General features: G+C 36.3%; 1 protein-coding gene across 1 annotated transcript in view; it reads right to left on the bottom strand.

Moving 5' to 3' along the window:
• Positions 1-23,154, bottom strand: part of Trhde (thyrotropin releasing hormone degrading enzyme) — a 373,678-nt gene that overhangs the window by 5,209 nt on the left and 345,315 nt on the right. Inside the window, exons 16-18 of the mRNA XM_063255150.1 lie at positions 6,338-6,505; positions 5,707-5,847; positions 2,873-2,954 (exon numbers count right to left, since the gene is read on the bottom strand). Of these exons, the coding sequence (XP_063111220.1) occupies positions 2,873-2,954; positions 5,707-5,847; positions 6,338-6,505 (391 nt within the window). The remainder of the gene's footprint in view (positions 1-2,872; positions 2,955-5,706; positions 5,848-6,337; positions 6,506-23,154) is intronic.

Genomic DNA, 23,154 nt, shown 5'->3' with positions numbered 1-23,154 from the left:
AAGTCTTAAATCTTCCTTAAAGGCAACCTCTGAGTTTGAATATGAGCATATTATTGTCACAAGGATAGTAGGTCAGATTATCTTGCAAATGAGCTCTCATAGACAATGTAACTGGTTGGTCTCTAGAGATTCATTTCTTAAATCATTATTTAAGGGCATTAAACACTTCCCTAGTAAGCTCCGAGAGCCTGAGGTGACTCATGCATCTTAAGAGCAGCTTATCCATCAGAACACATCTGGCCCACATTGCAGGGTTGCCATAAATTGATGTGATAGCTCATATTCCTCTATGGCTCTCTCAGTGAACATGTGGTTCTCGCAGCCATCGAAGCACTTCTAGAGCATTTTTACAGCGCCTTGCAACCCCTGCTTAGGGCTTGGGGTAGATGGAATGCATTTAGCATTCCTGTTTGCTTTCGTTTTTCAATCTTTTGTAGGTTTTCTACTGCCGTTCAATTTAAAAATAATTATTGCTTCCAAGATATTTATGCTACATTTTTGCATTTATTGTTTAAAACCTTGAACACTTAGACGTTCTTGTAAAGTAACATTTAGTAAAATATTGGTGTTGTTTGTGCACTCTAGTTTTAACGTAAGAGTTGTACATGTTTAATTGATTAAAAATGTTTCAGTATTTTTTAAAAAATCTCTTATTTCAGTATACTCTAGACCCCAACATCGTAAAATTTTTTAGAGTAAACTGCAAAACACAGTACACTTTGTGAAATAAAAAAATTGGCTATTATCAAACATGAGGAATGAGTCTTCAACATTAAAAATGTAAATGGGATGCCTGTGCTGCACAGGACCCATTTGATCCTACAGCAGTGTTGTATATTCTGCTATTATTCACATGTCCCAGAAATAGGTGCATGAGAGAACTGCTTAACTGACATGAGAATGGAAGCTGGCCAGGGCCTCTGAGGTCCCATGAGGTCAGACCTGCATTTAGTAAAATTAAGTAAATGATGGATTGCTTCATGAGCAAATATTGTTCAAGCTGTTAGAGCCCTTCAATGAAAAGAAATTCAGTTTCAGGTAGAAGAAAGCAGGTTTGGGGAAGTGAATACAGAACAATATGAGTTTATCTCTTCTACATGTCACTAATGCTAATGAAGATCATTGAAATAGCAAATGAGTTTTCAGAATTCATAAATCTTCCAATTTCATTTTAATTTGTGACCTCTGGAAAAAAAGAATATGCTGTACCCCAAACAAGTACTTTGGATTTCCTGTTTAGGTTTATGGGGAACTGGGACTGGACTTTCTGTCCATGGTTTGGGGAACCAGCACTAGATTTTCCTTTGTGCTTTGTTTCAGGAAGGGAAGTTATGATCATTACAAATTAATGCAACCACCCTATTTATTTGAATATATTGTCCCCAACCCTATAGAGAATAAGGTTAGATGATGAAAGCATGAAAATGCCTCTGGCAAAAGTAGTTAAGCTAGAAAGCCATAGCAAGTCACTCTGTTGTGAAGGGATTTATCACTGATTCCACTGAGAGCTTGCATTGTGACGCTAGCTGCTTTGAAGACAATGAAACAAAGACACAGTTTAGCTTTAGTTTTGAAATTATACCTTCATGATGGAGGCACCTTGGGACATCTAAAATGACAATTAAATAAAAGATTAAAGTTGTATAGATAAAATGTAAAACAAAATAGTATGTGATTAAATCAATTAAATGTTGATTTAAAAGTTTTTCATGACGGGTATTTTCAAGTCAAGGAAAATATGAAAAGCAAACAGAAAAGGCATGAAAAGGGAGAAAGGATAGGAAAGAGGTATGAGGAAAGAGGACAGAAGGGAAGAAGAGAGGAGAGAAAAGAGAAGAAGGAAGGGAGTAAGGCAAGGGGGGAAGGGAGAGAGAATTTTCACTTCTGTTCACTTGATCTGCTCAGGGTGTGACTAAGCAAGACTTTTGTTCCCAAAGCATTGAATATAAATATCAAGACATTGAAAGTACTGTATTTAAATACCAAGAAAATTAGAAGCAATCGTCAATTTAAATGATTCTTTCTTCTGTTCATCGTGGTTATGAAAAAGCCCTTTCCATTTAGCTTTTTCTATTTGCAAAAAATAGCAAAGAAAAAAAAAAAATGCCCTGAAATTTCCAACCAAATCCTTCAGGCTTGGGAACACACATAGCAAGGATAAATACTGAATTTCAAATCACTACAATCAGAGCTGTGGCTTACTTTAGCTTACAGTGTGACAGCATCCCCCAAGTTAGCACATGGGGGATCATCTCAGGAAACTGGGCATTATTAGAAGATAGTGAGGCCAGGCTTGATGCTTCAGGGAACGAGGATTGATGGGATTAACTCTGAGTTACAGCAAAAGGGTTTCTATCACTGAGAACCAAGTAAAACATGATTTTCAATAATAAATAGCAGCTGTATTTTATAATGGAGAAGGGCAACAAAGGAAAGGCAATCGGTCTTTGAAGCTCAACCAATTATAGTCAATTAAAATAATCTAAATCCTGTATTTCTATCCTACTTCATAATTCTCTCCATCCTACATTCATCTCACTTAGAGTTAATGGAAATGGGGTGGATTTTTGGCTGCCAGCTTTGGAAATGATTGCATTCAAACACTTTTAAGATATTCAGTTCTCAATATATTAGAAATACTTTGCAAACAATGAATTGAGAAAACTCTTTTACATAGATGTGGTGATGGTAGTGGTGGTGGTGGTAGTGTGTGTGTGTGTGTGTGTGTGTGTGTGTGTGTGTGGCGTGGCGTGTGTCTAAAAGGGATTAGTATGAATCTGATGGAATCAAATGGAAAGAAATAATTTAAGTAAATGTATACTTACATATATTTATAAAAGGAAATAATTAGAATGCATATCAACATATTTACCTCTTTGAGTTCACCTTCAGTATTAAGAAACTCTGTAACTCCACTGATAAGTTTGGAATTCATAAATAATGCTTCTCCATACCTCAAAAGATTAAAGAAAAAGCCTCAGTCATTATTACAGGTAATTATTTAAGAAATATTTCTATAAATCAATAGTTCTACTGACCAAGAATATCTAGTTTTTCATTTGGATTGCATAAATCTTGTATTATCACACACTTACTTCATTTATGATTGAAGACAGTGAATGATATGAATTGGTGAGTAGAAAGAGTTCTCTTACCAATTTGTCTCTTTTATGCTAAGAATTTCTCTCAAGAACACTACTGCATCATATTGCTATCATACTTTAAGAAACAAGATAATTATACAATAATAAGACTGAGATTTTGGAAGCAAAGGTTAAACCACCTTTACAAGATGTTTCCTAATGCTTCTCTAATATAGGGCATGATAAGTAACTTAGCTTTTGAAGAACTTGGCTTTTTATTCTGTAAAATGTGGGGTATAAGTAGATGACTGATATAATTTCTTCTCATTCTATTATTTATGGAAAGAGCTAAAAACAAATAAGCACTCAATAACAATATCAGTGACCATACATAATCAGTATGTGGTTACAGAATTAGCCCACTATCCATTAATGAAAATAATTATTTTTTCTAATGGAATGTCAACTGTTTTTCATTATGCTCTCAGAAAAGATAAATAAGGCATAATATCTTTCTTGAAAGAGTTTTATTATCTAGTTGACTAGTTAAACATATAAACAGGTAAGTCCCACTTAACATAACTAAATGCGGCATTGATAAAGTTCCATGCAGGATTCAGAGCTGGTATGTACCTGCAAGGTTTTGGGAATGGTTTCAAGGAAATGACACATCTAGACTGAGTACGGGAAATTCTGAGAAAATAATTTTAGGTGTGTGCAGGGAATTATAAGCACTGATAGTTGTAAGTAGTAGGCATGAGTTCATAACTGTTAGCCCAGAAAGAGAATAATGAGAGGCTGATAAAGTTCTAAGGGGCTTAGATTTTAATATGGCATGGAACTATGGGAAGTTTTTTTAACAAGGGAATAATTACACTTGCTTTTCAGAAAGACTCTCAGAACAACTGCAAGAAGTTAATATATGTGTGTGTAGTCGTGAGTGTAATTATAAGTCAGGGAGACAGAAGACTATTGTAAGAGTATTGCAAGAGATAAAATCCTGCACTGGGAAAGGGGTAACAGGAAAAAAAAAGGAGGAACTCAACAAAAACTTTGGAAGTGTTAAATTTGAAAAGCCTCAGGACTAACTGTTACATAGGGCAAGGCAAGAGGGTTGCTCCTATAGATTTCCAGGTGTGGAGATAATGATAGATTGAGCTTGCAGGTACACTCCAATAAAGAATCGCAATGGGAACTTGTCTACCACAGAATGTTACTGAAATGAAATATTTGAGGCAAATACAGATTTGGGAGTGACTGAAACAAGAAGAGTAAATGAACACTAAAACAAGGAAAACCTTGCAAAGAAGAAAAGAGTATCTAGGAAAGGACTTCACCATACAAGGACTGAGAGAAGAATTGGAGTAGATGAAGAAGACAGTCTCTTTTTGTCAAGATAAATACTATTGTATTTGCAGCTACAGTGAAACTTCATACTTTCTAACTTCTCCATAGAGATCATGAACTCTGAGAAACAAATTAATCATACTAGAAACTAAATATTTCCGGTGGGCAATAAACAGTGTACATGTAGATGAATTCCACTGAACCCCTGATCTATAAAACCAATGGAGCTGTGTACATATTGGTAGGCATTTGACATTGTTTTGAAAGTGAACTGCTCATGTATGTCAATTTCACCTTATCAGCCTATTATATGGATGAGAATAAAGTGAGAATAAAGTGATTGGAAGATTAGATCTTCCAATCTTCCAATCTTCCAATCACTCCAAGTTCTGAACTTAAAATATAAAAAAAAAAAAATCAATGCTCTTTATAGGAATATTGGTACATCTGTGGATAGAAATACATTTAATATGACACTATTTCTAATTGAAATATAGTAGCACTATGCCAGTGCTACTGATAAAATGTGCTTAAGTATAATATTTTTATTAGTTTTTAAGACAGAATAATAATTTGGCTTAGCATCTGGGAACATTTATGTTTGAAAAGAACATCCAGCATTTACATACTCTGTAAGAAATTTAATTTTAAAATACTCTAGAGATTACTTGAGAAATACATTAGCACTTATTATAATATATTTAAATACATATTGAAATATTTTATAAAATTGAGGCTGAAGAATTTTCCCCATGAAACAAGACATCTTGGAAAAGAATTCTACTGCAACTGAAACCATACAATGATTCAAATGATTAATGTTTCTTCTCTGTATCGTGGCTTCATTTATGTCTTATGATATTTATATTTAGAGGAAATTTAAAACAATTATATAGAAGTACAGCTTCTTATTCTAACACTACTTATATCTTATTTATAAATAGATTTCTACGACATGGATGGAGAAGTCTTAGGATAAAATTTCCTCAAATGAACATTTTAATGAAATTCTTAGGAAAGTGACTCTACTAAATATTTTGTACTCTCTACATGTTCATATATAATTAATCAAGGTTATCAAAGTATAACACATGAATAATGCTATGTAATTGTCAAAATAATTCTGAATTTCAGAGTGGAATATGCATCTTGTTTGACTATTTTAGAAATATTACAGTATTATTTGAATCTTAGCTATAACATAAAACTTGGACTTCTTCATATGTATGTTTTAATTTATTCATTCAGACATGAATGACTGAATTCTTATTTCTACCTGGTATTTAATATCTTCCATTTATCTCGGAAAAACTTCCAGGCAAGATCTCGGCCATGTGGATTTCGAGCTACATGAATTATGACATCAATTGCATCTTGGTCCAGCACAACCTCTGAATTCAGGGACAGATTTAGAAGCCTGTAAGGGTAGAATTGTGGAGAAATTCTTAGGCAAAAACAAGTATATTTTATAATTTCAAAATTAAACAATCTTATTTCTTACACTCTTTGAAAGAATAGGTCAGTGCAAACATTCCTCATGAAATTTTAATAGAACAAATTTCTGTTAGGGGGTCAAATTTATAGTTTTTTAATTAAATACATTAATTTAACTCTAAAAGCTTCTACGGGACAGGGAATTCACAAGTTTGTTCTGAGATTGAAAATTCCCCTTAAATTTTTTTGCAGTAAATAGATCGTTTCTTAATGAAATATTTTCGTAAAAACATACATAAATTATGTAAAGTAATTTGTCATAAATGTATTCATCATCAAGCGAGTTTAGTAGTGTTACTAAGGAAGACCTCTTTATCTTTAGATTTCCTTGAGGGAATACAAGGAATTTCAGAATAGTTTGATTAGAAAATATCTACATTAAAGAAACAAATTTAAAAAATTAACTGACTCACCTATTTAACAAATTCCTGTCATCACTGCAAGTTAAGGCCTCCAATAATATCTTCTTTTCAGAGATTGCTGTGGTGGAGTGGAATTTCATCCATATGAATTCCCACACATCCTCATCGAGCAGTGACACTCCCGTACAGTAGACGATGTCTCTAACATTGAGCGGTATTCTGAGGAAGCAACCCATGGTGGTTTTCTATTAATTAAGAACTTCATAGTGCTGACAGTAAGTATCTTATTTTGTATATCTTTTATAAAGAAGTTTTCATCAATTGGCTTTTGCCCATATGAGAATCATACTGTGTAGTATTAATACTCAAAAAATTAGTGACCTGATGAATAAAAAGTCTTTTATTCAAAAGAAGTTCTGAAAACAATTTTTGAGCCCATTCTGTTGTTCAACTAGTTTAACTGATGTGTTTCAGATATACTTAATGATAATATTCATCATAGGGTTTCTGTATCTGTCCATGATGTATCTTAGTGCCTCATTTTTCTACATTCCTTTCCTCTCTCTGAAACTTCTCTTCCCCTCCTTATTTACGAATGTTTTATTTTCCTTTGTATCCACACTTGCAATTATATTTCAAGATGCTGGTGTCTCTCCTAATCTTTCCTTTCCCAGAGAGAAGAAGCCAGTGGTACTTTGCTCTGTTTTCTCTGTATAGAGGGAGGCAGGGGCTGTTGTGTGTAAGAGTTCAACCTTTTGTCTCTTCTCTGTTGTCCCCTGGGTGAGTAGACTGCATTGGATCCTTCAGAACTTCAAGGCTTGTAAATCAGATGTTGGTCATTTGGGAATCTCAAGAGAAACTGGGTGCTGGATGCTCAGATGCACTTCTTTCCTTTCTAAGTGAAAGCTAAGACCTGAAATTTCACCATAAACCCTGTTTGCTCTGTGCTGAACATTACGGAGGATATGTGCCACCATCTGGCTCAAACTGTCATCTCCATCTCCTCTTAGGAGGACTCACTGGACAGACCTGAGGAAGCTCCAAGACTAGGGAGTCATGTGCTGAATCTCTGGATTGTTTTGGAGAAGGTGGGATATTAGAGAGATGAATAAAATTTTTCTTTCTTAGGATGTATTTAAAATGGGTTTTTTAAATCTTATTTGACACTGAACAAAGAGAGAATCTATGGTCTCAAAAGTTCAAGTTTCTGTCTCCATTCTCCCGCAGGTGGAGAGGCTGTGTCTTTTCAGAGCTCAGGAGAAGGCAAGATAGCCATCCCTCTGGAGAACTTTCTGAGAAAAGTTTGAGTGTGTTAACCAGTCCTTTTTCCCCATTGAGAGCCTCTGGGACTTAAGAGTGTCTCTTTCTGGCCATGGGATGCTTTACTAGAGAAATACATATCCAAATATTATCCTGAAACTCCTACTGGGTTTGAAATGTCAGGCTTTACATTCTGCAATAGTAGAGGAGTTTTTCTCGTATTCTCTGGGTTTCTCAAAAGTATATTTGTCTGTGGGGTACTGATAAAAGTGCATTTGGGGGGAAGAGAGGGTCCAGAGCTTCCTACTTTACCATCCTGCTACATTACTTCCAGATTATCCTTTAAGAGAATATCATTTCCAGTCCTGGAGCCTAATCACTGATATTAGTAATACCAACATCTGATCAGTGATACAATAACACAAATTCAGCCAAAATCTAGTGCTCTGAGAATTTATCTGGCCACAGATACGGCCTTTCAGCCTTTTATAAATTAATTTTTAAAGCCAAAATTGATCATCGTTGTGTGATATTTGATTTTGGCAAGACTGGATTACCAATAAATGATCTTTAAATTCTGCTTCACTGAGGTGATACTTGGAGAAACACAGCTTCTGGTTGAATGAAAAGGAGATAAGTTAGCAGTAAACCTAAGGAGCTCATGTATGGGAAGATATAGAGGAATAAAATATTGATAATAATGACCAATATACTGAAAAAATTTAGCTCAGTTTTCCTTGGAAGGCCTAAAATAGGAGGATTTTCTCCCTCTGTGTTTACAGCTGTAAACAAAGAGAAAGACTGAATTATGCAATCCATCATTTGGATGTGCTTTGCACAAAAGTGTTGGTTGGGTTTGTCTTCTTAGCAGCAGTTCCGTGCCTAGCATGTGGGAAGCCGCCTATGAATGGCCCCCATTTCCTGCTTCCGGGTTCTTCCCGGCCTGAACAAGCCCGCCAAATTGTCATATCTGCCCAGTTACCCGTGACGCTAGCCTATCAGCTTGTTAGGCGCGCTTCTCTGTGATTGGATACTGCTTCCCCTTATAAGAGGTTGTTCCTGCCCCCAACGGCGGAAGAGGAAGCAACACTGAGGGTGGCGGACCTTGTCAGGTCCGGTTCGCTGTACGTAATAAAGTTTGAGAGCTGATCCTGCTCGAGTTTGGCCTCCTGTCTTCCGCGGCTCCGGTCATCTGGTGGCCGCCCGTACGGGGAAAAAGGTAAAAGACTCAGCGACGTGCCTCTTCGGCCGGGAGGTGCGATTGCTGTCACCTGCGGTACGACGGAGGACCTGGCTCAATAACAACGGAAGGCCGCGAGCGCCTCTTCTCTTCACCCTGATCAGCTACGTGAGATACAGCGGTTCCCGGGACAGGTGAGTACTGGGTCACCTGGGTTGGGTGGACGCACCTAACAGATTTTGAGCGCCACACGGGTGGACGCCGGTCTTTTTTTTTTTCTTTTTCCCTTTGCCTCTGTTTTGCTTTCGCTTCGCTAATACAGCCCGACAGGCTTTTGATAGAGCTCGATCGGAATGCTCAGAGGAGCCCGGAGCCACTGCCGATTGTGGGTCTCCGGAGGACCCTCAGGGCTCTAATTCTGATTCTGATTCGGAAGGTTCAGAAGAGGAGGTTGTCTTCGCTAAACAGGACCCTCCTGCACAGCTTAAAGAGGAATTCAGGGCTCGGGAAGATAAAAAGGGGAACCAAACACCCACGATCACCCCCTTCAGGGCGCCAGGCCCCACTAAGCCCTTCTGCCCTTTGGCAAGTTCGCGAATTCAGGGCTCGGGAAGATAGCACCGCTGTGGCCGGAAGAGGAGTTGCTCCCTGGGCTGCCACCACAACCTATGGCACCGCCCTGGTTAGAGGGAGAGCTACTTCCTGGGTTGCCTTCTGCGCCCCCATCTGGGGAGGGAGGAGGACGTTCCTTCCACCAGAGGGTATGGTCGCGGCTTCCCTTTGAGTGTTCCGGTCTCCATGCATTCCCGGTACAAGTAGGAGGCAGGGGAGGAGGAGGATATTATGAGCCCTTAGAAATTAAACAACTTAAAGCTATCAAGGACGCAGTTTCAGCTTATGGGCCCAATGCACCATTTACCATGGCGCTTTTAGAGGCATTGGCAGGTCTGCTTTTAACTCCTGGAGATTGGACCCAGCTGGCATGCGCCTGCCTCTCCCCCGGACAATATTTAGATTGGAAGTCCTGGAATGAGGAATTCTGTGTAGAGCAGGCGGCAGCCAACAGGGAAAATAACCAGAGAGAGTGGAACAGGGATATGCTATTAGGGCGAGGAGCCTTTGAGGAAGATCAAACTCAATACCCTCGCCAGGTTTATGAACAAATTAGCCGCTGTGGCCTCCAGGCCTGGAGACGGCTGGCTGGAAAGGGAGAACATACGGGTCACCTTACAAAAATTATACAAGGGCAGGGAGAGCCATTTTCAGACTTTGTGGCCCGCATGCTTGAGGCCGCTAACAGGATTTTTCCAGATGCTGAGGCGGCTCACCCTCTCATAAAACAATTGATTTTTGAACAGTGCACTAAGGAGTGCCGTGATGTCCTAAGAACTAACAAAAATAGGTCCTTAGAAGAGTGGACACGCCTGTGCCGTGAATTGGGTGGCCACGGCCTAACGCCCAAAGGAAGAATATCATTGGCACTCTTTACCATAAATTTTTTAAATCTTAATCACAGTAATCATTCCCCTGCCATGGAGCACAATAACCCGTCCCCGGCCGACAAAGGGCTGGTGAGATGGAAAGATGTCCTTACAGGACAATGGATGGGCCCGGATCCAGTGGTTAGTTGGACCCGAGGTGCGGTTTGTGTCTTCCCACAGGAACCAGGCTGCGAACCGCTGTGGGTCCCGGAAAGATTGACGCGAGCAGTAAACTCCCCACCAGTTCCTGATAAAGCACAGGAAGATAAGCCCGCGGACACAAGTCAACTCGACCCTTCTGGGACCGACGCTCAGCGCCGGAGACCATCTACAAACTAAAATGTCTGGTTTGGAGCTTTTTCTATTCTGTGGGTTCCTATTAATCACCCCTGTGATATGCTCAGATTCCACAGAACCACCACAATATCTTTGGGGTCCTTGGCACCACCCGCCCACATTGGCACCTTTTTCGGCGGCCTCGCCCGCCTCACCCAGGGTTTACACCATCAATCAAACAGTCCTTGATTATGCTAATTGCCATGGCTATCCTAGTAGGGCTTGTGGTTATTAAATGCTTGTTAGATCGCCTCATACAAACTCAGCAGCAGGTTAAGATCACAGCTATGGCAGCCATGCAAATGGCAGCAGGCCGCCGCATATCTCCTTCACATTGCAGAACATCAGCTATAAGAGCTGAGTGGGCAAGCCAATGACGGGTAAGACGGGAAAAGCCCTCCCAGTCAACCTAAGACAGGCTCCACTCAGATATATATGGCCTATAAGGCCAGGGATCCCTCCCGGAGTCAAATTATTGGCATTGAGATGCGAGACCAAGGGTACTGCAGTGCCATCCGCCCCAAAGGTTGGGGGGAAGGCAGGAATGAATGTCTATATGCATCCAGGTTCGGTTCACAAAAGCCTGGCCCTGCGAAAAAATGAACCACTCACCTTGAGCATGGTCCTGGCGCAAGGATATGCACAAAACAGGGTGATGCACAGCAGGGTATAGACCTCTACATTCTCTCATGCCTCGGCCTACAAGGTAGGCCCACTCCTAGGTGTCTAACAACAACAAGGTCATAGACACCTTGGAGGGACCCACAGACCATCCTATTTTAATAAATAAAAAAGGGGGAGATGTGGGAAGCCGCCTATGAATGGCGCCCATTTCCTGCTTCCGGGTTCTTCCCGGCCTGAACAAGCCCGCCAAATTGTCATATCTGCCCAGTTACCCGTGACGCTAGCCTATCAGCTTGTTAGGCGCGCTTCTCTGTGATTGGATACTGCTTCCCCTTATAAGAGGTTGTTCCTGCCCCCAACGGCGGAAGAGGAAGCAACACTGAGGGTGGCGGACCTTGTCAGGTCCGGTTCGCTGTACGTAATAAAGTTTGAGAGCTGATCCTGCTCGAGTTTGGCCTCCTGTCTTCCGCGGCTCCGGTCACTAGCAGATGGGTCAAATTTGATTATTATGCAAATTAAACACACATATGTTTATATATATAACCTCAAGTCTATTGATACTACATTGAGAAATACCTGTCAGCTTTAGGTACAAATCCCCCCAAATCTCAGGACAGAAATGACTGTATTAACAAGCTAGGAAATACAATTGCAGAGGCTCATATGGCTCCTTAACTATGAACTAAATAGCATGTTTCTTCTAGCATCTCTTCCCACCGCATCAATTTCTCATCTTTCTTACCCATCCACTAGACAAAGAATTAATGTACAATTCACAAGGTCGTTTTTAGTCATCACTGAAAACAAAACGAGATTGGTAAGCATTAAATATGCCTCAATTCCCAATGACTTCATTGTTAATGAAACCCCCTTTTGTTACTAAGTTTGTAAAGATGTTCTAATAACATTTTAGCAAAATGATTGCTCTGGAGAGAGTTTAAGATCTCTTTATATAAACCAAAGTCATTAGGAACAAATGAAAATGCTCATTTGTTTCTAAAGCATGAGCTAAGAAACCACAGAACCCATAGTTATGAACAGTACAAATGAGTCCTAGGAGACACTTGACATCAGAATTACGGAGAAAAGTGTCCCACCTTAGTGAATATGAAATTTGTTTATGAGGATGTGGGCATCTCAGTGGTCATTTCTTTTTAACTGCTACCTCAGAAGTATATCCTTTAGTGGAATTTTATCAACTGGAAAGGAAACCTGTGCTTATTTTTCTCTAGGCATTGTAAACACATGAGTAGTCTACTGGTCTTTCCTAGCCACTCTCATACATGATAAACAGGGTCATGCTTAGCAAAAATGAAGTGCCTTAATCGTTCTTAAGGTAGTAGCCCTACAAAAATTATTACCTAATTAATGTAACTCATATTATGGTCTTTATTCCATTCTTTCTTTAAAAAAGGATTAGGATAGTTTATTTACAGGATGCTAGTGCTGAAAGCACAGATGTTTGGTATATCATTTTGAAATAATTTATGTAAACTAAATGTTTTGGTGGCATATGTTAAAAATAAGTAAGTAGGAAAATAATGTTATCCATCATTCAGAATTTTTTTTACTGAGTTTAAAAACAATGATAGTTGCCTTAGCACTGCATTCACAAAGCACAAAGCACAGAAATTTGTTTCTCACAGTTCTTAAAGCTGCCGGTCTGAGATCAAGGTACCACTAAGGTCATCCAAGGTCATGTTCTAAACAATTTCTTCTTTAAGGATCCATATATGCTGCTGGTTTCTTATTTTGTCAGAGATGGCAGAAAGAGGGCTGGAGGGCTCTCTAACATGGTTTTCAATAAGGGTATTGAGATGAGGGTACCTTATGAGATGACTCCTTCCTACTGACTTCCTAATTACTTTTCAAACATCACACCTAATACTATGACATTATCGGTTTGAATCTTACCTTATGGATTTGGGGGATGGGGGATGCACAAACATTCCATCCATAATAATCACTGACTGAGACTAAATCATCAAGGTTGGTACTTCAGTTAAGAAATGAACATTTTGCAGTGTATTGATTGATTAAGGCAAATAACTAAAATAACTTCCTAAATTTACCTATAAAAATTTTTATTTCTGTATTATTTTTTAACACAAAAATTCTGGACTCATCCAAAATACCACCAACAAGATACTGGTTGAAGTTATGATACAAATAGGAGTTGAGCATAATATCATAGAGTAATATTTAATAACATGATAATGTTTATGTTTAAAGATAGAATACAATACATATACAAGCCTACAATATGTATAACACTGCTATGTGAAGCTTAAAAACTAACATGTTATTATGTTCTTAGGAAAAAAAATGAAAGGATGAACAAGAGAGTGTTAATATTTGCCTTAAAGTTTGGCCATTATAGGTAACTAGGTAACTCATATATTTCAAGTTTAGTAATTTAGTAATTGTTATTACTACTTTGGAAATAAACATATAATTATATTTATAAATATGAAATTATTTTAATAAAATACCTTCAATATATAGAAATATTACTGAATAATATATTAAGTGCCTCATGATAAATATCAAATACTTTCTATAAAACAATACTTGCTGAAGGAAAAAGTACACAACTTTAAGATATAAAGCTTACTATTTAATGTAAGTTTATTTCTAAGAAGATTCCCATTGGAAGCGATTCATTTAGTAACGGCCGATAGACCGACTCAGTCAAGGACATGGCTTTGGACTTCATTTTTTCACCCTAATTGAGCAGGGATAAAGTACATGAGTTCTAACGTCCTTTCTTTCTCTGTGAGTGTAAGATTCTTTTCATTGGTAATTGTATTAACATTGAAATGTGGATTTAATTATTTTCAAAGACAATGAGAAATATTATTCAAACCACTAGCTGCTTAAGAGTGCTCTTTTTTCAGTGGCACTGTACATGCCATTGATATAGAGTGGGATCTAACATTTAATTAATTTTAATTAATGTAAGATTAGTTCATTCATTTGAGAGATGGCTTGCCTACTCTAAACATTAAAAGCTTTCACTGAACTTTTACTGCCAGTGCCCCAAATCTTGTTCTGCCTTAATACTTACACTCTTTCCTCTTCTAAGACAGATAATCTATGACTTCAAATTATAAAACTAAAAATCTTCTTGCACTAACACAGGTTGGTGTTGTTCGTTGTGTCTTCTACCCATCCCTCTCCAGATGTTTTATTCAGGCTCTCCTCTGCTCTGAGAAAGTCATCCTTAATAAGACTTCAAGCTGCTTAGAAAGAACCTGTGACTTTGCCTCAAACAACTAACTTGTTTAGAAAAGGAGGATAATAATTTTTTATAGATCTGCTACCATGTTTGCGATAATCTTTCCACTGTGTGGCATAATGTCTGGTGCATTTATACACAGATTTAATCGTCATGGTATGTGGTCAAATGCTGGGGTCATACAAAATTATTTTGACATGAGATCATAAACTTTCTCTTCCTCGTTACGATTATTATTAGTATGAAGTAACAATCGATATTCCTTTCTAACCCAAATAAGTGGAATTCTTTTAAAAAATCAGTAGAAAATGTTTAAACAGTCTCACCAAATGTGAATGAGTAATTTATTTAAAAGCATGACTGACAGTGCAACTTCAATATAAAGTCTTAAAATAGAATACACTGTAATAAACCTACCTAACTTCATTGGTATAATTATCAATTAAATGCGTAACAATCCTTGTAACCAGGAGAAATATTATTTCCAGGCATCTCTACAATGTCTCCAGCAGAGGGACAGAATTCCACGTGAAATGTGCAGCCAGTGAGCAGAGGAGAGGTCACCAGGCAGCAATATCATTAGCAAGGCACCTTTCATGTTGCAACTAGGTTGGCTCCATTGCTGGAGGTTTTCTCACTTCATACACAGCGTTTGCTCATTGTCCCTGAAGCTTAAGTATAACATAAAGGAATACCAAAGCCGCTGAACAAAAGAAAGGGCAGTTCAAAAAGAGACTCCATGGCCCTTTGCAGCTCAAAGCTAGAGGAATGTGATGGTGAACAGAAAAACTTAATGTAAAAATAACTGAATGTGTTATGAAAGGAGGTCTGGTCCTTCTTGAAATTGTAATTTTGCATGTTTCAAAGTGCATAGGTTGCTCTTTCTGTGTGAAATAAAAGAGAACTGCTGCTGGTGCTGCTAATTTATTTAGGAATTTAACTCTCAACAACCTGAACATACCAAAAGGTTATGTTTTAAAATGACTGGACTCCCTTTAAGTGATTTAAAATTTAAAGTGAATCTGCTTTGAAAAAGACATTCAGTTTAAATTGAAATAATACAGGCAAATTTCTTGTTTTTGATATTTAAGCCCCACATGTGGAGTAGGTATATTTACTAACAGCTGTTCAACTTGGTGATCATGGAGAAAGAATGGTAATTGGGTTAAGTATCTGGGTTATAAGTCACTTTAAAAAGTATAATGTCTAAAGCACTAGAGTGTAAGAAACAGAGTGACCCAGGTAACCTTAAGAAGAGCAGAACAAAAAGGAAATTTCAAAGAAAAGTTACACAGAACAAAAAGAAGAATACACAAAGCCCAAGACATTCAGAGTGAACGACAGAGCCCTACAAAAAGGTGAAGTGGATAAAAGAAAATAACTGGAGGAGAATTTATAACGTATCTGAAATTGTTCAGTGGTATGAATTTTAAACTTATCTTACTGAAAAGCTTAGGACAAAGGCATTAAGCATCTAAAACCTTAGAACCCTTAAGACTTTCTTGAAATACAAACAGAATCAACTGTAACTATGAGAGCTCAGAAAAATGCTTTGTAACAAAAGTAAAAAAAAAAAGTTAATATATCTATAATGACTTATTCTAAAACAGTGAGCAGCAAGCTGGGGATAGAACTAGCTATAAAAACACAATCGAATTTAAATTTAAGAAGTATGCATAGTAGAAGTTGTTAAATGCTTGATAAATTGCTCTTATGGACATTTGTGGTAAAAATGAGATAAACAGCTTTCTGATAATCACTTGACTGTTACCCATGTTTTTTCAATTTATCTGGTCTATCATAGTTGAATATGTGGCTTCTTCTTTACTCATCTGGTCAGGGCACTGTAAATCTCAATGTCTGTTATACCATGAACTCAACAAATATACAACAGTTAATGATGTTGTCTGGATTACTCTAATTAGAGCTCAGTTTTTTTCGCTTACTTGTTAAGATGAAAGATAAATGATGAGTGTGGCACACCAACCTCAAGAGTAAATACATAAGCACTGTCATTCAAATCATGACCCTGACCTGAGTCTATGAACACTCCCTTGGATTACACTGGTCTCCATGTCAACAAATAACATCTACTTCCTTGGAGTAATTTATAGAAAAGTCATCATCTTTTCTATTTTTTACACAAAGTTTGAAAAATTGCAGAGATTCCTTGTGTTCATCAAAGTACTACTTCCATAATATGAGGGATTGTGGAATGCAGTTTACCTTCATTGTTCATGTACCATCCTGGTCACTGAGGCTAACTAGACTGATTCTCCAGTCTGGGAAGACTTGACTATCAGAACTTAATATTTTTGGAATTATGTATTACTAAGCTGTTAAACAAAGGCAGTATTTTTCTCACATAAAAGGTTCTAAACCAAAAATAGATTTTATTTTGGCTAAAGTAAACTTTACTATTTGTGTGCATGCGAATGTATATGCAAACATATATTGCTCAAAATAAAATTTTCAGATGCTCATGATTTTAAAAATACATTGTATTTTTAAACTATAGCATGATACATAAAAATAATCTGTACTTTCTAAAAAGAAGTATTCTTGTGCACATCAAATCTGAGATATTCTAAGAAATATTCTTTGACTTTCCTATTATCTTTTCATGCAAAGAAATCAGATGCTTGATAAACCTAAAATGCCTGTGTATTTTGAAGAATAATTGATTCAATTAAATTTTTAAAGGATACTCAAAATAGCTAGGAAAAATTTAGTTATGCTATATGAAGTGATACAAAATTATTGCAAATAAGCTGGGTTCTGATGAAAAAGAGAATGATATAATTAGATAAGGAAGTTATAAATTGGGGAAAAGACATTTTTCCTCTGAGAGGTGATATAACTGGGAAATCACATTAAGTTCTATTGTATAAGAGATGCTGTGAAACAGAGTAATTGTTCAAAAGGAAAAGGGAACTCGGGGCGGGGGGAATATCTCTTGATATTCTACCAAAGAAAACACTAAATATAAAGCAAATCTTGAAAATAAGGCAGAGACTGAAGTAACGCAGATTAGTTTCCTAATACTACCATAAAAAATTAAACAAGGTGCCTTGAAAAGAAATCTATTTTCTTCCACATCTCCTTGCAGAAGTCTGAAATCAAGCATGATTGGTTCTTTGTGGAAATAATGAGAGGGAGAGTTCACTCCATGCTTTATCTATTTTGGTACAGGGAATCAAACTCATGATCTTGTGGCTTGCCAGGTAGGTGCTGTGCCACTGTGCTATATTCCCAGCCTTCCATGCTTCTTTAGTCTGGTAGCTCCAGTAATATTTGGTGTTCCTTGATTTTAGATGTATCACTCCAACTGCCACGTATGTCTTGCATCACTTGCTCTCTCTCTCTCTCTCTCTCTCTCTCTCTCTCTCTCTCTCTCTCTGCCTTCTGTCTCTTTTAAAGCTATTTATCATTAGATTTAAGTTTTTCCCTGAATTTAGGATGATTTCATGTTGATATCTGCAATGGCCTTGTTTCTAAGTAAGATTACATTTCAAGTAGGGTTTAGAATTTTGAGGTATGTTTTACAGGCCACTATTCAACTCATGAAACCGTCTGTATGTACTTTTAATTTTCATGCTATCAACAGGAAATGACAAAATGTTGAATTCTAACTTTCTTACCCATATATATGTAAAGATATATGTAAAACAATAGGTTATACTTATATATTTTATGATTATTATGTTGTGAAATGTTACGCTATCATTTTAGAAAGAACATTAACATGAACTATTTTCATTTGTATTTGAAATAGAATGTATCATCTGATAGAATTAGTTCTAGACCTTAATTACAAGAGAAAAGTCTTTTAAAATCAGGAAATGTTGATATTGTTGAAAGTCTCTCCACATGGAGAATACTTTTAGCAAATTGTACAGAAAAATGTTATTGTAGTTGATAGTCATTGTAATGAGCTTTATAGAACTCAATGAATGAATTTGTAGGTATACTCTACTTTACTGTAATTAAGAATATTTTGGAAGCTACAAGGTTTCATATATATACATATATTTTTTTTTTACTTAGCCAATGTAGAAATATATATATATATATATATATATATATATATATATATATACACACACACATATAGGCTAAGTAAATGATAATGACTACTATTATAAGCTCAATCAGTATAACTTGTAAAGTTATTCACATAAATCTATATTCATTTCACACTTTTCTGATAAAAAGGCTTTTACTAAGCAGAACTCAGCATGGTTTTATTATACATTACCATTATTGAAAGCAAACTATTCAAAAAGTTTTATATAGATTAAAAACAAAACCTTGCAAACATATTATGTGTCTGTATACAGACACATAATATTTTATATTTTACAATTATACATATTTACAAGTGTACTATTCAAATTATTTTACAGCTTACCAAAATGAGAAGGCAATTTTAGAACAGTAAATGAATGAAGCTTTTAAGTAAAGGTATTCCAAAACTAATCAATAGGCATATCTTGTCGCAGATGACATCAAAGTCTAATTATATTTTGTCTGAAATTTGAAAAATACTATGCAAACAATATTAGTAAAATAAAAAAAATTACCACATGCCAATGTAGGGGAAAAATTATAAAACTCAAGAAAAAACTTAAATCACTTTCAAAAACCAACCTTTTGTAAAAATTAGAATATTCTTTAACAGTCATTGATTATTGCCTCTACATATGGTTAGCAAAATAATACAGTATTTTTAAAGAGTAAAATGTTAGAATGATATTTACTTATATAGTTTATAGAAAATGATCCTGTGGTAATGTACTCTAATTGTAAAAGGACTCTAATTTCAGAATAGAAATCCCTAAATGTGTTGGGAAAATGAAAATAAGTGTATTATTATTTTTGCATTTGAAATTAAGAGATAAAATCATTAATGCACTTAGATTAAAATCTAAATATAACCATGTAAGAATAGAAACATATACTTACTACATTTATATAAGTTTTATAGGAAAGTCAAGTCCCTGACATAAGTAAATTAAAAATATAACCAGATTCATTAATGGCTCAACAAGATGATTCAGTCAAATATTTATCCCATGGGGGACAAAATAAGTAAAAAAATATTAACTTCTCCAAATATCAAGGAAAAGTAACATTTTCAATGTGATTTTGGATAACCTTGAGGTAAAACTGACTTAATTCCTTTAGTTATCAGATATAAAAACTGTTTAAGCAATATTAATATAAGAAGAAATATAAAGATGCAAAGTGTGACTCAGGTAGTGAGCTAGCTAAAAAAAGATTTTCAATAACACAAAGGCACATGAAATAGGATACTTACTACATTCCATATGTTGTTTTTCTTCTTTCTATGTGGTTTATAAAAACGATTGTGTAGTAATGTACTCTAACCTTAATTTCAGAATAGAGATCCCCTAAACTTTTGATGAACGATTGTAATCAACTCAGATTTTTGTGCCTCTCAGCAAATAAAGCCAAAAATAACTAAAAAATAATTTTAAAAAACCTTATAAAACTTTTAGAGTATGTTATTGTGACAATATAGATTCTGCCCAATAAACTAAATTTTTTAAAGTCCTAAAAACTGATCTTGGAAAAGGACATTGAGAAGGAAGAGCATGATGCAAAGTGCTACCTGCCCTTAGGCCTCTTCCTTTCTACACCTGGGGAACATGCATTTTTCCTGTAGCCTTCAGGACAGTGACAGCCTGCAGGAAGGTCACCCTCACCAACCGGTCTAGTTGTCCTCTGCTTGATCTCCTTCTACCTGGCTACCAACCACAGTTAAAGTCTGCCATTATGTGTACTATTTCTCATTATACTGATGAACCCCATTAGATGGTAAGGCTGGAGCTATTTTGTTTGTTCAAGATCATCTCCCCGATGCCTTTTAGCAAGAGGCCTGGAACATGACAGAAACAGAATGTATTTGCTGTCTTAATCAAATATCATCCGAATTTTAATTAACACAAGTTAAACTAAGTAGATGTATGACTATGGAACATTATGCAAAGTACCTTATTTTATTCTTCAACAGTATCCTGTTACTCAAATGAGGACAGGGTACCTGGCCCTGCAACACTGTAGATGCCATAATGAGGGATATACTATGTTAAGAGTTTGCCTCTCAGTCTTAAAGACTATGGAGGGAAAAGTTGATAATGAAGTTTCGAAAATGATTATTTTAGATTAATCATAAAGTTTTGAAAATGATTATTTTAGATTAATCATTAACAGACTTAAGTTTGTATGTTATTTAGCAATTTGGATTTTTATAGATACATGTTTGTGGTAAATAACAAGTATATTCATCTTGGGAAGCTGCTGTGTATATGCAGCACACACTAATCACTTTAACTTCTCCTTCTCATACTCCCATTTCTTTCCAGATCTCTTTCCTATCTGCAAAAAGCCTACTTTCCTCTTTTCTGTCATCTATCTTTTTTGTTTTGCTTTTAAAATTATTTATATTTTGATGTTTTCATATGAGAGAAATCATGTGTTTAGCCTTCTGAGTCTCATTATTTCACTTATATCCAACTGCATTGCACTATGGTCTGATAATACTCCTGGGATAAGGCATATTCAATGCCTTTGCGTTTACATAAGCAGGTCCTATGGGTTTGTATATGGCCTATTTTGGAGAACAGCCAGGCATGGCTGAGAAGAATGTGCATTCTGATGTTGTGAGGTGAAACATTCTGTAGATATGTTGATTTTTTCACAGGTTTAGATCAATTCTGATATCTCTTTGTTGATTTTTTTTTCCTAGTTGATCCATTTGTGACAGTGGAGTAATGAGGTCCCCATTACAATTATGTTAGACATTAATATTTATTTTATATAGTTCTTCTCTTCAGTATTTGGTGCATATACATTTATGATTGTTATCTCTTCCTCTTGAACTTTTCCTTTTACAAGTATGTAGCAACCTTATTTGTCTCCCTTGATCAGTCGTGGGTTGAAGTTCACTTTGTCTGCAAATAGAATAGCTACCCCTGCTATTTTCTAGCTTCCTACCACACAGAGTATTATTTTCCATCCTTTGACTTATAGTCTACGAATTTTTTTAAAATTATATGTGTTTCTTTTACGTAACATGTTGATGGATATTTTTTGATCTATTCTGCCAGTATGTTTCTTTTGATTGGTGAGTTGAGACCACTTACTTTGCTGATTATAATTGGTGTGCATTGGCTTATCCTGGTACTATTTTCCTTTTGTTGGTTTCCTGTCTTTCCCCTCTGTTTACTTGCTTTCCTTGCTTGGTTAATTGTTTCTATCGGTATTCTTGGAATTGTACTTTTCATTATTTCATTTGGCATTAGGATGAGAACTGTGAATGCCAGCAGTTCCCATAAAACTTCCTGTCCTCTTTTAAGATTCTCATTGTGAGAGACCACCAAATTGCATGCCCTTGAGTAATAAGTCCCTTCCTTCCATCTTTACCTGACGTGTATTTCAACTATGTTTATTGAGATATGCAGAGCTGGCTCTTGGAAGATAAATGTTCCCTTAATTGGCCAAAAGAATGTGATTGAGTCCAGCCAAGGTGCCAACATGTCCAAGTGCAGCAAAGTGGGTATGAATCCCCATCCGACCCCATGCCAGCCCCCCACCAGCACTGACACAGGAATTGAGGCTTGATCAGAATCTGTTTAATTCCAGATATGAGATATGAAATAGCAACTCAGCTGAGGCCATGTGACTCAAAAAGAATTATATCCTCCTGGCAGTAAAAGAGTAAAGGTGCAGTGTTGCATAAATCAAGTTATCTGCTGCATCACTAATTAGGGAACCTCTGTGCCTGGTGCAAGAGTGCTCTGTTTCTCCCTACAGCCATGCCTGAAAAGTTTCTCTTCTCATGCACTGTGACATGACCTCTACCGACCTTCCTGACTGGTTACAATAAAGGCCATGAGCACTCTGACTGCTGGCCTTTTGTTCTACCAAGGACATTGGGTCATCCAGAGTCCTATCAACTGCAGATTTTTCTCTGTCTTCTTTTTCATCCATCAAAGGGTTTTGGGTACTGATGGCCAACTTCTAAGTCTCTGTGCTTTGGCTATGTGGACAACAATTTACAACTAGATAACCAGTTGCATTTATGGAAATCTACAATTTATAATGCAAAAAGGTAAGAAAAGAAAGATAATTTTCCTTTTGGTTTTTCTAGGCATATAATTCAATTAAACAAAAAAAAGTTCTCTAAGTTTTTCACTAACAAAAAGCAGATAGTATTATTTAAATCTACATTACTAGTACAGTTATTGACTGCATTTTGCTCTTCACCTCAGTGGACATGTTATGAAGCATGTTTAGAGTGGAACTTGCACATACAGGGTAAAATAAGGAATCTAGACACTGCTCCATATTGTGCAAAGTATGAAACAGAGACTAGCCAAACAAAATTAGTGTAGGGTGCTGTAGTACTTCAATTACAAGGAAAAATATGAATGAGTAAGAATATAGTTTAGTTTTAAGATATTTAATGTAATTGACTAAGAATACAAACACTTGGTAAAGACTCAGAAAGCTCTAAAAATTAAAAAGTAAATAATTTCTGATGCAGATAAAACACCATTTTCTATGACAGAGGTCAGCAGGAGATAAACTATTGCATAAATTAATTTATAAAAGCAGTAGTAGTAAAATAATAATGTTTAAACGTGTAAACAAAGCATGAAAAGTAGTTATAAATTGCATAAATCAAGTTATAAGTTATAAATTGCTTCCTTTATAACACAAA

The sequence above is a fragment of the Cavia porcellus genome, unplaced genomic scaffold (genome assembly GCF_034190915.1).
Source record: "Cavia porcellus strain 051 isolate PalLab524CR breed Dunkin Hartley unplaced genomic scaffold, mCavPor4.1 scaffold_8, whole genome shotgun sequence".
NCBI classification, from domain to species: Eukaryota; Metazoa; Chordata; class Mammalia; order Rodentia; family Caviidae; genus Cavia; species Cavia porcellus.
This window is presented reverse-complemented; position numbering and strand designations above follow the sequence as displayed.